The following is a 17,082-nucleotide window of genomic DNA, read 5'->3' on the forward strand; positions in this document are numbered from 1 at the left end:
TACGAGGGACACCACAAGCATGGACAACTGGCAGGATGGGCCACCACCCTAGGCACCCAAGGCACAGGGAACCTGTGGGGAAGAGGAGTCCCCACAAATGGCTTTGAGAACCAGTAGGGCTTACCAGTTTTTACATCAGCGGGGCTTAGCTCCAGGAGAGCCATAGGGTGATAGGAAACTGACCCTCCACCCTTAAAGAGCCAGCATAACAAAAACCCAGCCCCAGCCAAAATACAGCAAAAAAGCAGCAGTTTGAAAAGCACTGGGGTTATCATGAAGGAGATTGATTTACTAATTTCAGAACGTGCCTCAGAGGAGTAAGGATCACTAGGAGACTTCTCCAAGAACAAAAGAGCTAGTGGGCACCATTTCTATCTTCCCCCATCCCAGAGGCTAGATAGCCGGATGCCTGCAGGAACCAGCATACACACTCTCCACCTATTTTGTTATCACAGTGCTTCCTGCCCCCACATTATCCTGTGGAACCAGACCAACCAACTTGCCCCACTTAGCAGGTGTCCCACCAAAGTCGCTCCTGGTCTAACACACTCTGCAAGCAGTCCCAGCAGGGACCAGCACCATTGCAAAGTGACGCCTACCCTGGAGAGAGAGGCAGCTAACTACACACACCAGTGTACCCACAGTCTCAGCAGCCAAACCTTTCAGCAGGCAGCTTAGACACCACCCTGCCAGTCAGTGCAACTGCAGCGCTGGCTGGCAGACTGGGGGCAGGCATGAGGTCTGACTTCTGGCCCCATCCACCCATGAAAGTCTTTCAAGTGACAACACAGGATAGTGCCCTGAGTTCAGTGTGACTGCAGTCCCAACAGGTAGGATGAGGGCAGGCATCCAGTGTGACCACTAATACTGCCCAACTACAAGCCTAGTAGTGCTTTAAGATGGGTTCAAACTTAAGTGACCAACTTATATATACTTTTATTTTTTTAAGATTTTAAAAAATTTATTCATGAGACAGAGAGAGAGAGAGACAAAGACAGAGACAGAGTCAGAGAGGCAGAGACACAGGCAGAGGGAGAAGCAGGCTCCATGCAGGGAGCCCAATGTGGGACTGGATCCCAGGACCCTGGGATCACGCCCTGAGCTGAAGGTAGACGTTCAACTGTTGAGCCACCCAGGAAGCCCTAATATATACTTTTATGTAGACTTTAATAAAAATATTAGTTATTTACTTATTTTATTTATGAGAGAGAGTGCATGAGTGAGGGTGAGTGAGAGAGCATGATTGGGGCAGAGGCAGAGGGAGAGGAAGAGGCAAATTCCCCCCTGAGCAGCAAACCCAAAGAGGGGGTCCATCCCAGGACCCTGGGATCATGACCTGAGTTGAAGGCAGACACTTAACTGACTGAGCCACCCAGGTGCCCGTTATATAGACTTTTATATGCATGATGTTATATATGAACCTAATAGCAATCATACATTTTTTAAAAAACTATAAATTATATAGAAAAATAAAGAGAAAGGAATCCAAGCATGACACAAAAGGAAGCCATCAAACCACATCAGAAGAGAGCAAGAGAAGGAAGAAATGGAGAAGAACTACAAAAACAAGCATAAAACAAGAAACAAAATTGCAATAAGTACCTAAATACCAATAATTACTTTAAATGTAAATGAACTAAATGTTCCAATCAAAAGGCAGGGTGAGTGGATGGATAAAAAATACCAACTCATCTATATGCCACCTTCAAGGGACTCACCTCAGACTTAAAGACATATGGAGATTGAAAATGAAGAGACGGAAAACCACTTACCATGCAAATGAAAGTGAAAAGAAAGTCAGAGTAGCCATGCTTACATTGGACAAAATGGGCTTTAAAACGACTGTAACAAGAGAAAAACAAGGACATTATATATATATATATATAGGGAACAATTCAACAAGAGGATATAACAGCTGTTAATGTTTGTGTACTCACATGCGAGCACCTAACTACATAGAGGAACTATTAACAGACATAAAAGAAGAAACTGACAGTAATACAATAATAGTAGAGGATATTAATATCCCATTTACATCAATGGATGAATCAGCCAGATGGAAAATCAACAAGGAAATAGTGGCTTTCAACAACATGTTGGGTCAGATGGACTTAATAGATATTCAGAACATTCCATCCCCAAACAGTAGAATATACAATCTTTTCAAGTACACATGGAATAATCTCCAGAATAGATTGCATGTTAGGCCACAAACACGTCTCAATAAATTCAAAAAGATTGGAATCATATCATGCATGTTTTCTGACCATAACGGTATGAAATTAGAAATCAAACAGAAGAAAAAAAATCAGAACAAAACACAAATAAATGGAGGCTAAATAACCTGCTGCTAAACAATGGGTGGGTTAATCAAAATATAAAAGAAGAAATAAAAAATGTGTGAAGACAAATGGAAATGAAATCACAATGGTCTAAAATCTTTGGGATGCAGCAAAAGCTGATCAAAGAGGGAAATTTATAGCAATACAGACATACCTCAAGAAGCAAGGAAGAAAAAAAAAAAAAAAGAAGCAAGGAAGATCTCTAACAAACAACATAACCTTATAGCTAAAGGGGCTAGAAAAAGAACAAAACCCAAATCTAGTAGAGGGAAGGAAATAATAAAGATTTAAAGAAGAAATAAATGGAAAAGATACAAAAAACCCCTCCTCAGACATTATAATAGATCAATGAAACCTGGAGCTGGTTCTTTGAAAGGATCAATAAAATTGATAAACTTTTCACCAGACTCATCAAGAAAAAGTGAGAGAGGCTTCGAATATATAAAATCAGAAATGAAGAAGGAAAAATAACAACCAATGCCACAGAAACACAAAGAATTAAAAGAGAATATTATGAAAAATTGTATGCCAACAAATTGGGCAATGTAGAAGAAATGGATAAATTCCTAGAAACATAACACTTTCCCAAACTGAATCTACTTCCAATAAGAAATAGAAAATTTGAACAGACCAATGAGTAGCAAGGAAATTGAATCAGTAATGAAAAAACTCCCAACAAAAGTCCAGGACCAGATGGCTTCACAGGTGAATTCTACCAAATAATTAAAGAATATCTGTTCTTTTCAAATTATTCCAAAAGAGAGAAGAGGAAGGGAAGCTTCCAAATTCATTCTACTAGGCCAGCATTATCCTGGGACCAGAACCAGATAAAGATACTACAAAACAAAACAAAACAAAAACCCCAAAAAACTATACTAGATTGTATAGGCCAATCTCTCTGATGAACATAGATGTAAAAATCCTCATCAAAATATTAGCAAACCTGGGATGCCTGGGTGGCTCAGTGGTTGAGCGTCTGCCTTTGGCTCAAGGAGTGACCCCAGGGTCCTGGGATCGAGTCCCACATCAGGCTCCCTGCATGGAGCCTGCTTCCCCCCTGCCTGTGTCTCTGCCTCTCTCTCTCTCTCTGTGCCTCTCATGAATAAATAAATAGTATCTTTTAAAAATAATCAGCAAACCAAATCAAGCAATACATTAAAAAATGACTCACCATGAACAAATGGGATTGATTCCAGGGATATAAGTGTGGTTCAATATTCATAAATCAATCAACAAGACATATCAGATTAGCAAGAGTTAGGACCAAAGGAAGTGATCTCAAGAGATGCAGAAAAAGCATTTGACAGTACAACATCCATTCATGATAAAAACTCTCAACAGAATAGGTTTAGAGGGAATAATTTCTCAATATAATAAAGGCCATATATGAAAAACTCACACTAAAATCATACTCAATAGTGAAAAACTAAACGCTCTTCCTCTAAGATCAGGAACAAGACGAGGATGTCCGCTCTCACCAATTTTATTCAACACATTACTGAGAGTCCTCGCCTCAGCCGTCAGACTAAAAATAAATACATGACATTCAAATGGGTAAGGAGGAAATAGAACATTCAGTATTTGCAAATGACATAATACTATACATAGAGAACCTTACAGACTCCAGCAAAGAATCCTAGAGCTAATAAATAAATTCAGTAAGGTCATGGGATACAAGATCAACATATGGAAATCTGCTGCATTTCTCTATGCTGATAACGAAGTAGCAGAGAAATTAAGAAAACAGTCCCATTTAGAATGGCATCAAAAAGAACAAAAAGGAATAAATTTAACCAAGGAGGTGAAAGACTTGTACTCTGAAAACTATAAAACACTGATGAAAGAAATTGAAGATGGCACGACAAGTGGAAAGAGAGTCCGTGTTCTAGGATTGAAAAAAATCAATACTGTTAAAATGTCCATACGACTCCAAGCAACCTACAGAGTGAATATAATTTCTATCAGAATACAAGCAACGTTTTTCACAGAACTAGAACAAATAATCCTAAAATTTGTATGGAACCACAAAATATCCTAAATAGCCAAAGCAAACTTGAGAAAGTAAGACAGAGCTGGGAGTATCACAATTGCAAATCTGAAGATACACACGAAGCTGTAGTAATCCGCACAGTGCGGCACTGGCACAGAAACAGACGCACAGATCAACAGAACAGAAGAGAGGGCCCAGAGAGAAACCTGTACACAGATGACCAATTAATCTACGACAAAAGAGGCAAGAATAGACAACAAGGAAAAGACAGTTTTTCAATGAATGGTGCCGGGAAAACTAGACGGCTATAGGCAGGAGAATGAAACTGGACCCCTTTCTTACAAAAATCAACTCAAAATGGATTAAAGGCCTAAATGTGAGATCTTGAAACCATAAAAATCCCCAAAGAAACACAGACAGTAATTTCTTTGACATCATCCATAGAACCATTTTCCTAGATTTGTCTCCTCAGCCAAGGGAAGCAAAAGCAAAATTAAGCTATTGGGGTTACCTAAAAATTAAACACTTTTTGCACAGCAGAGGAAACAATTAACAAAACTGAAAGGCACCCTACGGAAGGGGAGAAGATATCTGCAAGGGCTTTCTGATAAGGGTTAATATCCAAAATATATAAAGAACTCATACAATTCAACACCAAAAAGCCCCCAAATAATCTGATTAAAAATGGTCAGAGGATCTGAATAGACATTTTTCCAAAGCAGTCACACACATGGGTGACAGACACACAGGGAGATGGTCAAGATCAGAAATCGTCAGGGTTGCTGTCAGAAGGGACGTGAGTGGGGGAACGGGGAAATAGGGTTAGGAGTACACTTACCTTGAGGAGCACTAAGTAATGTACAGAATTACTGAATCGTTACATTGTACACCTGAAACTAATATAAACGCAGTATTTTAATTATACTTCAATAAAATAGAGAAAGAAAGAAACATGTCACCTGCAAAATGTGACAGGAAGCTTTTTCTCTAAAAGTAACTCTTGACAAATAGAGCAGATATCATCTGAGCCAATTTCCTTCTGTGTGATGTACCCGTCTTCCTCAATGTGCACAGCTTCGCCATTTGTTCTTTTTTGGGGAGTTTGAACTCGATGTATTCCTTGGAGCAAGTCACTGATTTCTCTCTCCACGAGACCTAACCGCAAAGCAGCTAGTGAAAAATTCCAAAGTATTAAAATTCAGTGGCGGAACTGGAGATACAGAAATGTAACAGATTATGCTGAAAGTTAGAACTTTTTGTCCAAATATCAGAAAGACAGTTGTGATTGCATTTTTATACCTACATTTACCACTTTTTGTATTTATTCCGAACCAAAAGGGCAGGAAAGAGTCATTTGTAAGAAGAATGAAAGTTATCTTTTTTTTTTCCCCTTGTGACTGGAAAGAGTGCAAATATAGGGTTATAAAGGTTTTACACTGATTACATGATCATGTTCCTCCTTGGATCGGTGTCACGATCTTACAATCTGACCTGTTCAACTTCTCCATAAACAAATACTTACAACATAGAATTAAAAAAAGAGAAACAAAAACAAACAAAACAAAACAAAACAAAAAAACCACCAGAAACAAAAACAGGCACAAATGCAGAAAGGGGAAACAGGGATATTTGGGAAGTCAGTAAAATTAGTATCTGCTGGATGAGTAAAGAATGGATGGATAATGGGAGAGCAAGACTCAGCTGGCGGTGCCGACTCTCCCGTCCTGGTTTAAGAGGGGAGAGGGTCTGTCAGAGGATCTTGGTAGCCACATCTTTCACAGATTCGGTCAGTATTCCTCAGGACAATCTATTATGAACTATGTTGCTTATAACCCGGGGATATGCATCCTTTGAGTTATGAATTTTCTCCATCTTGCTGTCCTTATAAGAAATTATTTTCTAATAATACATATGGTTTTGACCAGGGCATCTTAGATTCTTCATTCCCTGGCCCATCCCAGGCTCTTTTCCTTTTCTCTCTCCGTAACATGCCATAATTTAAATGCCGTCTGTTTTTGGTACCCTGAATTCTACTCCTGTTATACACCCTGTATTATATCTAGGACATCCTTTAATAAATTTTTAAAACATTCACAAGGTCATGAAAAGCTTCATTTTTCTGGAAAGACTCCTGATTAGACACTAAAAATACTGAAAAAATCATAGATACGTTTCAGTACAGAAATCTCTGTTCTTCGCATGCGGTGCGGTGGCAGGTGGAATGTAAGAGGGTAACATACTGTAATTAACCATTACGTTGGGGGACGATGGCTATTTGTCACAGACGGAGCAATATCTGCTCTCTAAAAAAAAAAAAAAAAAAACAAAAAAAAAACCAAAAAAAAAACCCAAAAACAAAAACAAAAAAAACACAACAACATGGGGAGGAAAAAGAAGAACAAAAATTGTGCTTTTGGTAATAGAGATTTTCTAGGGCAGCAGAATTACTGAATATAGGAGTTTATAAAAGGAGCTGGCCAGAAGCTGTCCTATGTGGTGTAATATGAATTGGAAGATACAAGGGAGAAACAAACTCTTCTGAGATCAATTTGGAAAAATCAATGCATGAGACTAGGAAAGAACATTCTTTTACAGAGAAGAGCAAGACAGCGAACCTTATGGAAGATGTTCAATTTCATTAAACATCAAAGACAAGTGAATGGAAATAAGAACGAGGCACAGACACAGAATGAATATTGCTACTGAATAAGTAATGACAAATAAATGAAATGTTATGTTTCTCATATTTAGAAAAGTCATATGAAGGCATTCTAGATCTTCTAAGGGTGTGTTAGATACAAGGGAGAATGGAAACTATTTTCTTATGCAAATTTACCGATTATCATGGACCTTCTATCTGGCATTTATTCGTGTTTTGTAGGCTAGCCTCTTTTTTTTTTCTAAAACTATGGAAATATTATTAATGTTTCAGAGTATTTCTGTGTATTTTTAAGTTATTTTCTTTGGGGACTTAAGTGTTCTGTTCATGCCTTTCACACTATGGTTAAGTAATAATATGTACCTAACACATGAATTCCAAAGCAAAACTAGCAGAAAATTGATACACTGCTCAAATTGCAAATTACTAAAAGTATTTTAAAGATCGATTTGGCAATACATATGGGCGGCAGACTTAAAAATATCAATACTTCTACTCTAAAACCCAATTCATGAGATTTTGGGCTAAAGAAATAATTGAAGGAAGAGACAGCTTAATGTACAAAGAATATAACAGTAGTTAGAAATAAACTAAATGACTAGCGGTAGAAGAATGTTAGCTAAATTATGATTTACTATATTCTGTGGAATAATGTTAGCCATTGATGACTTTAATTACATAGATTACACAGCATTGAAAATGTTTACAAAGCAACAGTGTTTGATAAAAAAGCAGAAGACAAGGTGCCCGTGGAGTATTGGGTTTGCATAAATATAAACTCAAAAAGGAAATAAGAAAGCATAAAAGTTTATGGTATCTTTGCAGTGGGAATCTTAAAAAAAATTCCCTTAAATGTGGTTTTTATCTAAATATTTTATTAAAAAAGGAATAGATGGTATTTACTAGACAAGAAATAGAGGAAAGTGAGAAGAGAGGAGCTCAAAAAGTCTGGTTTATACTTTGCATTCTGTCTACAGTTAGCAGTGGACCTTTCAGAATCCCCCTTATAAAGAGGAGAAGGGAGCCGGATAAACTAAAAGTCTTTCTATGCCAACATTTATAAAATGGAGAAGTTTCTGGCTCTTAGTTATTTGTCCCTCAGCTCTCTGTTAAAAAGTAAACTATCAAAAAGCAGACATTGTATTTAGAAGGAACTAGTAGGTTGATAAATGTAGGTTTTGCTTAAAAACATTTGTTGGGTGATAAGAAAAAAGAAATGTCCAGTGCTCAAAACCTGGTATCTTTGTAATACAATTCCTGCATAATCATCTTTGTAAGTCTTCAAAAATAAGTCATATTTTTGATATGCAACACTAGGGTCCAAATATTTGTTTTCTGATGTGTTTTAGAAGAATCTGGGAATGATATTCAAAACACTCTTCCCAAATGAAACAAAACAAAACAGAACAATCTTCCCTCATCACTAGTAACCATCTCCTCCATTATGTACATACGTCACATAATCCTAGTGAATAACTGTTTATAGCTTTCTTTAAATTTTCATGGATGTTTGTTCTAGCTTTCATTTAAATGATAAATTTTGAGGTGTGCAAATAGGATTTTCTCAAAGTTGACTAAAACATCTTTTAAATATAGGAGACATGGAAGATCTTTTATTTTAGTAGGAAGCATTCATTTTTCAAAATGAATATAAAGGATTGAACATTAAAAAAAAATTCCCTACTATGGTAGACTCATATTTATGGAACAAAACATGGTTTCTGTCCTCAAGAAGTACAAAGGGTAACACAATGTTAAATATTATGTTGATCCATATCAAATTGCTATTTTTTGTAAATAGTAACATCCAGAAATGTTAGTATTCATAGCTTTTGATTTATATAAAGGACCAAGCAGAGGCTCTTGGTTAATGCACAGTACAGTGAATATTCATTGACTTTGGTGGTACAGAGGGGCACTGTCTAACTGGCCAACCACCAGCCACATGTGGCTACTGAGCACTTGACATGTGGCTCATGTGGCTGAAAAACTAAATTTTTAATTTTGCTTCATTAAATTGAAACTGAAAGCTGAGAATAGTCACTAAAAAATTTATATTTGCAAATATAAATTGGGTGTCATATGAATCTTTTCACCAACTATTTTTTGAAATATAAGTGCAGATCGAATATTTCCAATGAAAATGTAGTGTCTGAGATGAGATGCTCTGTAAGTATAAAATACCTGCTAGACTTTGAGGACAGCCTACAAAATACTGCATAATTTTTATATTCATCACCTCTTGATGTGATAATGTTTTGATGTATTGAATTAAATTAACACATATGATTGAAATTAAATTTCCCTTTTTCTTGCTATTTTTTTTTTGTTTGTTAATGCAGCTGCTAGGAAATTACATATGTGGCTTGCATGATGTTTCTGTTGGACAGCACTAGCACAGACGCTTGCGGAAATGATTTGTACAACAGTGGGGAGAACAAATAAGACTTGGAGAGGATGTAAACATTTAACTTCAGGTGGATAAAATGAAGGAATAGAGAAGAAAACAATATGTATATATCATAGAACCTAATCATGGTGTATGAAGGGGTTGGGAGAGAGGATGAAGTAGAGAATTAAGGGACACTTCAGAAAGAACCTTTTGTCTACAGTGTGAAGGAGGAAGCCCTGAAGTGCAGGCCCTGAAGAGGAGGAGGCTACTAGCAGCACTACGAAGAGCTCCGGAGGGTTGGAGAGAAGCGAGAAAGAGGACGGAGACAGGAGAGCCCCGTGGGGAAGAGGGCGAGATACAACGTGAACGGGATTCGTGGCACGACCAGAGATACGAAGGAAGAAACTGGGGCAGGAAAGGTCCCCTCCTTTCTGGTTTTGGAGACTAAAGAAGCAGCAAAGCCAATACATGGGGTAGGGAGTACAAGATGGGAGCATAAATGGGAAGAAATTTGATATTTGAATATCAACCTCTGGAACCTCTAAAACGGATCTGCCCCGAAGGCAGCTGGAAATACCTCTCGGTTGATAAGACACTGAAATCACTGGTACAGAGGAAACAGCAGATGTGGAAAATGGGAGACATTCCTCAGAAAGTGTGTCAAGTGAGAGAAGAGTAAAAATAAAGTTCTGTGAAACACTGACATTAATTTATTATCTAGTACAACTTTTAAAGGTTTATTGTAATTATTCTTATATGATAGTTGAGGGGAATTGAACTTGGCTAAATAAAACCAATACTCTTAGAACTAAAAAAAAATTGAACACTTATTATCATTTTAATCTTTATGAATATTATAAACATTTGCTAATAAATTTTAAAATGTCATTGCAATTTTTAGATGGGTTTATTGTAGGCCAAATAACCACATGACTAGAGGAACCCTTCCATCGTGACAATATCTTTTTTATAAAATCTGCAAATCCACATGACCTGCAACAAAATTATTTTTCTCTTTTAATTTTGATAGACCCCAGAACTTAAAGTTACACAGCTATATGCCTGACTCTAAACTCAATTTAAGTACTGTCATAAAAATATTTTATCCTTGGGATCCCTGGGTGGCGCAGCGGTTTGGCGCCTGCCTTTGGCCCAGGGTGCGATCCTGGAGACCTGGGATCGAATCCCACGTCAGGCTCCCGGTGCATGGAGCCTGCTTCTCCCTCTGCCTGTGTCTCTGCCTCTCTCTCTCTCTCTCTCTGTATGACTATCATAAATAAATAATAATAAAAAAAATTAAAAAAAAGAAAAAATATTTTATCCTTAAAATATGTATACCTATATATTTTAAAAAAGATTTACATATATATTTGCTTACAAGTTTCAGTCAGTAGACATTTTTTAATGATATTATGTGCCATGTCAACTGTCTATTGATGGGACCTAAAAAATTACATTTCTTATTTTTCCTGTAATTAAAATAATTTAAAATATAGAAACCACTGTGAATCTTTGCTGAGAACACATGAGGGAAATTTTGCCTTCTGAATAACTAGTCATTGTTTCACCCTTTTTAAAAGTCCTACTGAATTTGAAATGATAAAGTTACATTTTTTTGTTAAAGAAGAAAAGTGTTCCAACTGTCTTAAATGTAACAAATTGAACTATAGATAGTTGTCAGATTGTTTAGGAAAATAATTTTTTAAATTTAGAATATGTCCAAACAAAAAATTATTAACAATGTTAACTTCAAAATAATAAAAGAAAAAACACGACTTACATTCATGATTTCTTGGAAGCTTGAATTTTTTCAACAAGACCCTAATATTCACAGGCAAAAAACAAACAAACAAAAACATTTTATTTCTGACAGAACCTAAAAGGATGCATTTTGTTTTCATTTTAGGATAGGGACAGCATTATAGAATTTATATTGCTGACAGTGTTATAAATAAACTTAACACTTACCGATTTTGTTATGATAGTAGGCAAATATGTTAACTATACTGAAAATAAAATAAAAAACTCAGACAAAAATAATAGTTAAATATATGTTTTAAAGTAAGCATTGTGAAAAAAGGGTGATGAATGAACATAAAAAACATTTATAATAAAGAGATTTGCCAGTCAGTCCATGTATTTCTTCTCTAGGAAATACAGATGTTCACAGAGTTAGGCTAGTGAGGGAAGTGAGGTATTCATAGTACTTCCTTTCAACTTCCCTAGAAGTTTCTTACACCCGAAAATGGAGTAATTTTCTGGAGAGTACCAAGTGACTGCTTTCCTACATATAGCACTTTAACATATGACAGAAAAAATACTTAAAATATCACCAATTAAAATTGACTATGGCTTTTTTTAAAGTGAGAAATACATTTAAAATTCTTAAATATATTAAATATATTTAGTATATTAAGGACTTGAATTATATTCCCATTTAGTTTGATTAATGTATTGTAAAAAATGAGTTACATTATATAAAAATGAGAACAGAAGGTCTTTGCCCTGAGGAAGCTGGCACTAAAAAAAAAAAAAAAGAAACAAAAGAAAAAAACACCTATTTTAAGAAATGTAATTATTTTTAATAATAAAACCAAACTGCAAGTTTTGAAAGGCTCAATTTTATATCTTCTATGCTAACTAAAGCAAATTATGTTAGCAATGCTGGATAGAAACTGATCAAACCAAAACAACAAAAACTAGGTAAATAAAAGTTTTGGAAATGACAGATACACACCTTTTGGTTTTGTTTTTTTTTTTTAACCTATAAAGAAAAGCATTCAAAATGTGGGATTCACTTTCCTCTCAATTTTTTGTTTGATTTGTTTTACTCTCAAAGATCAATCAGACTTTCTATAGAAGTATATTTCATGATTTGTGTACATATAGGTGAATAAAACAAAATGAGTTGAAAGAATGAAAAACATGGAAAAGTTCCAAATTATTTCCAAACACTAAGTGGAAAGAGTCTTTATATTTCCATTCCCAGGATTCCTCTACAAATAGCTTCTCAGACTAGAGGAGAAATTTCAGGTTCGTCGGAAGTAACCTTCAGTGGAGTCCTACCATCGTCTTGAAAGAGACATAGTAAACGCTTATCGAAAACAAAAATAATACGCTAAAAATACATCATAATGAAAAAATCAAAATGGATTTTTTGTTTTAAGTCATTTGTTGTACTGTATTTACAAAGAAAACAAACAATGCATCAGTTAGAATAAAAATTAAAATGTATGAAGGGATTTATTTTTAACTGACCGCAAATAGAAACCCTATAGTCAGAACATAAGTATCAGTAGTGATGTGAATCAGGGAGGTTTTTCTTTTTTTATAGTTAGATTTCACATTTGTATGTACATAATGAGACCCTCGGAAGTGATTTTTTTTCTTAATAAAAACAAAAACATTCAAAAGTTGCAGAAGTGGTCATATGCTTCTCAAGTTAGACCTTACTTAATTTTCAAGATGAAGTAAAATACTGCAAAATATACTGAAAAACTACAGCCATTTTACCTTAATATTCTCCCAACGTCAAATTTCTTTAATCTGGTACTCAAATCACGAAAAAGGCAATATTGCAAGAAGTCCCCTTGAGGCCGACCTTTATTACAGTTACTTACCAGCATATATGCTTACAAAGTTCCCCTCCTTTCACAAATGTGGAACAGTTACAAACATGAGGATTTCCTAAAAAAACCTTTAAAAGAAAAATGCATACTTAAAAAAAACCCTCTTGAGCTAATTTTTAGAGTTAGAATAAAACTAATTTAATAGATGATAGAATTAAAAGAGATTTTCAAGAGGTAATTTAGTTTAGGTGACTCCAAAGGTTGCATACAGTCTATGGAGACATCTCAACTTTCGCCACCAGCCTCTTCATATTCTTTGTCCGGGTTAATGATCCACATCATCAGCTAAGACTGTTTTTAGGTGACCTACACTCACTTTTTGAAAGCTGAAAAAAAAAAAAAAAGAAAGAAAGAAAAAAAATTCTATACATTTCTTACTGAAAATTCCTTCTGCCTTGCAGGGGAGCTAAAGATCTTTCATACAGTAGCTCATCTTGGATTTTTGTTTTGCACATTTAAATCGGCATATAATTTTACTTGAGAAGAATAATTTTACTCACCAAGTGTATACTGACGAAAACAAATTACTAACTACAGTAAGTGTTATGAAGGACAACGTAAAAGGAAAAAAAAAAAAAGGATATCTTAAATAAGCACAGGCTAGTAATTTGTACTCGGTGCTTAAGATGCAGGACACTGAATTAAAATTTTCCAAGTCAACACCTGGCTGACTTTTGAGGGGCAAGAGTGGGATATGCAAATATAAAATATCTGTTGTCTTTCAGAAAAATCAAAAATAATTTTTATTAAGGCCTTCCCAAGGCATTGTCATCTAAACAGCACTTTCAAAGGATCTTCTTGGAGTTTTAGAGTAATTAAAGAGAAAGAAAAACCGATTTTATTTATTTAGTAAGTTACAGGTACATGAGGACCCAAGACCGGGTGCAACACAAACCCTATATTTAAATAAAACGTCTCATATTTTCAAGCCTAAAGATCAGGTGAGGGCCGTGATCCTACAAGAGTTGATGCAATTTGGAGTCCTGACCTCCAAACATGAAACTTTTCATTCATTTCTAACACATACTATATCCCTGTGCCATCTGCGCGTCTTTAGAGGCTGGAACTCGCAGTGCGTGGGTGGGGCAGCGAGAATCCGCAGGGATCCTGAGGGTGGGTGGATCCTCTGCAGGCCCAGGAGGGCTGGGGGGCCAGGGGGGGCCAGGGGGGTCAGGGGGTCAGGAAGGTCAGGAGGGTGGGGGGTGGGCCAGGGCGGCCAGGGGGGTCAGAAGGGCCAGGGGCTCCACGGGGTCGGGAGAATCTGGGAGCCAGGAGGGTCAGGGGGGTCAGGGGGGTCAGGGGGTCAGGAAGGTCAGGAGGGTGGGGGGGGGGCCAGGAGGGCCAGGGCGGCCAGGGGGGTCAGAAGGGCCAGGGGCTCCACGGGGTCGGGAGAATCTGGGAGCCAGGAGGGTCAGGGGGGTCAGGGGGGTCAGGGGGTCAGGAAGGTCAGGAGGGTGGGGGGTGGGCCAGGAGGGCCAGGGCGGCCAGGGGGGTCAGAAGGGCCAGGGGCTCCACGGGGTCGGGAGAATCTGGGAGCCAGGAGGGTCAGGGGGGTCAGGGCGGTCAGGGAGGTCAGGAGGATGGGGGGCCCAGGAGGGCCAGGAGGGCCAGGGGGTCAGGGCGGGGTCCGGGGGTCGGGAGGCGATGGGGGGTGCTTACTCGGAAGTCCCCGCGCTCGGGCTCCTCCTCCCGGAGCAGGAAGCCGGTGGGGCCCATCTGCCGCAGGAGGTAGAGGCCGCCGCGCAGGGCCAGGTCCTGGCGCCCGCCCACCAGCTCCCGGGAGCGGCCCCCGCAGCCCCGCGGCCGCAGCATCCCGCCGCCCACACGGCCCCGCCCGCCGCCCGGTGCCCGCGTCTCCCTGACGACGGCCCGCGGCCAGGGGACGGCAGCCGAGCCCCAGCCCCCCGCGGCCCCCGCCCCCCGCGTCAGGGCGCCGCACACCTGTCTCCAGGGGCGGGGACGCAGAGGCCGCCCCCCGCCGCCGAGGCCGCCCCCGCCCCTCCGCGGCCAACGCCCCCCACCGTGTCAGGCTCCCCCCACACCTGTCTCTAGGGACCCGGGACGCCACAGCCTCCCCCCTCCCCCCACCGAGGCCTCCCCCCGCCCCCACGTCCTCCCCCCCACCCTGCCCCCGCCGTCAGCACCCTGCCCCCGCCGTCAGCACCCTGCCCGCGGCCTCCCCCCGCCCCCCGCGGGGCCTCCCCCCTCCCCCAGCGGCCTCCCCCCTCCCCCGCGGCCACCCCCTCCCCCGCCTCCCCCCCCGGCCTCCCCCCCCCCCGCCTCCCCCCTCCCCCGGCCTCCCCCTCCTCCCCCGCGGCCTCCCCCCTCCCCCCGCGGCCTCCCCCCCCTCCCCGCGGCCTCCCCCCTCCCCCCGCGGCCTCCCCCCTCTCCCCGCGGCCTCCCCCCCTCCCCCGCGGCCCTCCCCCCCCTCCCCCCGCGGCCTCCCCCCTCCCCCGCGCCTCCCCCCTCCCCCCGCGGCCTCCCCCCCTCCCCCGCGGCCTCCCCCCTCCCCCCCCTCCCCCCCCCCCCCGCGGCTCCCCCCCCCCCCGCGGCCTCCCCCCTCCCCCGCGCCCCCCCCCCCTCCCCCGCGGCCTCCCCCCTCCCCCGCGGCCTCCCCCCTCCCCGCGGCCTCCCCCCTCTCCCCGCGGCCTCCCCCCTCCCCCCGCGGCCTCCCCCCCTCTCCCCGCGGCCTCCCCCCTCCCCCGCGGCCACCCCCCCCCCCCGCCCCCGCGGCCTCCCCCCGCCCCCGCCGTCAGCACCCCTCCCTCGGCGCAGCACCCAGGTGCTCCCGGTGCAAGGCCCGGGGTCGAGGCCTGGCGGCACGAGGCGCATCTCGGCCGCGTGTTGGCGGCTGTTGGGCGTCGTGCGCCCGCGGACCTGCGCTGCGGCAACGACCTGCCCCGGACCGCGTGGCTGAGCAGGCCCAGGGCCTGTGACCGCGGCCTCGGGGACACCTGTCGGGCGCCGCTCCGGGGCCCCGCGGCCTTTCGGAGAAACCGAGACGGGTCACCGCGGAGCCTGGGCGGAGCCGGCGGCGCCCACAGCGGGGGGGGGGCGGGGGGGGTGCGGGGGCGGCCCAACGGGGCTGCGGACCGGGCTGGCGCCTCCCGCGGGGTCCAAGGCGCCCACTTACCTGCCGGCTCCACCTTCCCGCGCCCAGACTAGGGCCGCGACCCGACCACCGTGAGCTCTCCGGCACCGGGTGTGCAGCAAAACGCCCTACATCCGCGGATAACCTCATATTCAGACCCACAGGAATCACTTAGTTCATCCATACTTACAATTTTTTAAAAATCCAGATAAATGACAGTCTCCACGTCCTATAGAACGGGTTGGGTTTCAGAGTAAAGCATTTCACTCAACTGTCATTCCCTCTCTCTCCATATGTAAAAAATATATATTCCCCTACACATTCTCTACATATGGAGCATATATAGTTAAAGAATTAACCTTGAGGAGAACTCTAAGAGGTGAACAATAGCGAATAATTGTTCGACCTGGTAGCGCTCACTTACTGTCATTACATGGGGCTTGCTCCCCCTGCAAGTGCGAGGCGTCATTTCTGGGAAGGCCACAAGTTTAAAGCACACGAGGCTTCATGGAAGCTGGACGTAGGCTCACAAATTCCGTTTTGGGGGATGGTAAAAGTCAGCATATTCATGCGTGCATGGAGGTTAAAAAGAGAAAGCACAGATTGTTAGACAGAACTTCAGTCTAGATGTAAGACGTTTGTTTTCATGTCTGTCAGTTGAGACTTTCAAACGTGTTTATGGCCAGGTGACTGTCCCATATGTTTGCTTCAGCTCTTGAGGCTGTGTGACATGAGTAATATTTGCAAATACTAAATCAGGGAATTAAATCTCTCCCTTCAGCTTGTTGTGTTCCCTTCCAAGTCACAGCGGGAAGCATATTGCCCCAGAGACGAGGGGGGCGGTGAGCCCGGGAAAGGAGTCGCTGCTAAGCCTGGAGTTTCATGCGTTAAGTTGTGGTCCCTTCGGCAGGACAGTTGAGCCATAAAAGACCGGAATCAATACATTTTATCAATCAATCTTAAGTTCCTAGGTTAAGAG

At 41.7% G+C, this 17,082-nt stretch overlaps 1 protein-coding gene across 1 annotated transcript in view; it reads right to left on the reverse strand.

Moving 5' to 3' along the window:
* Positions 1–14,997, reverse strand: part of ZSWIM2 (zinc finger SWIM-type containing 2) — a 30,508-nt gene extending 15,511 nt beyond the window's left edge. The window contains exons 1-4 of the mRNA XM_041722961.1: positions 14,672–14,997; positions 13,004–13,080; positions 11,164–11,204; positions 5,292–5,502 (exon numbers count right to left, since the gene is read on the reverse strand). Of these exons, the coding sequence (XP_041578895.1) occupies positions 5,292–5,502; positions 11,164–11,204; positions 13,004–13,080; positions 14,672–14,824 (482 nt within the window). The 5' untranslated portion in view covers positions 14,825–14,997. The remainder of the gene's footprint in view (positions 1–5,291; positions 5,503–11,163; positions 11,205–13,003; positions 13,081–14,671) is intronic.
* Between the last annotated feature and the right edge of the window lie 2,085 nt (positions 14,998–17,082).

Source organism: Vulpes lagopus, chromosome 11 (assembly GCF_018345385.1).
Source record: "Vulpes lagopus strain Blue_001 chromosome 11, ASM1834538v1, whole genome shotgun sequence".
NCBI classification, from domain to species: Eukaryota; Metazoa; Chordata; class Mammalia; order Carnivora; family Canidae; genus Vulpes; species Vulpes lagopus.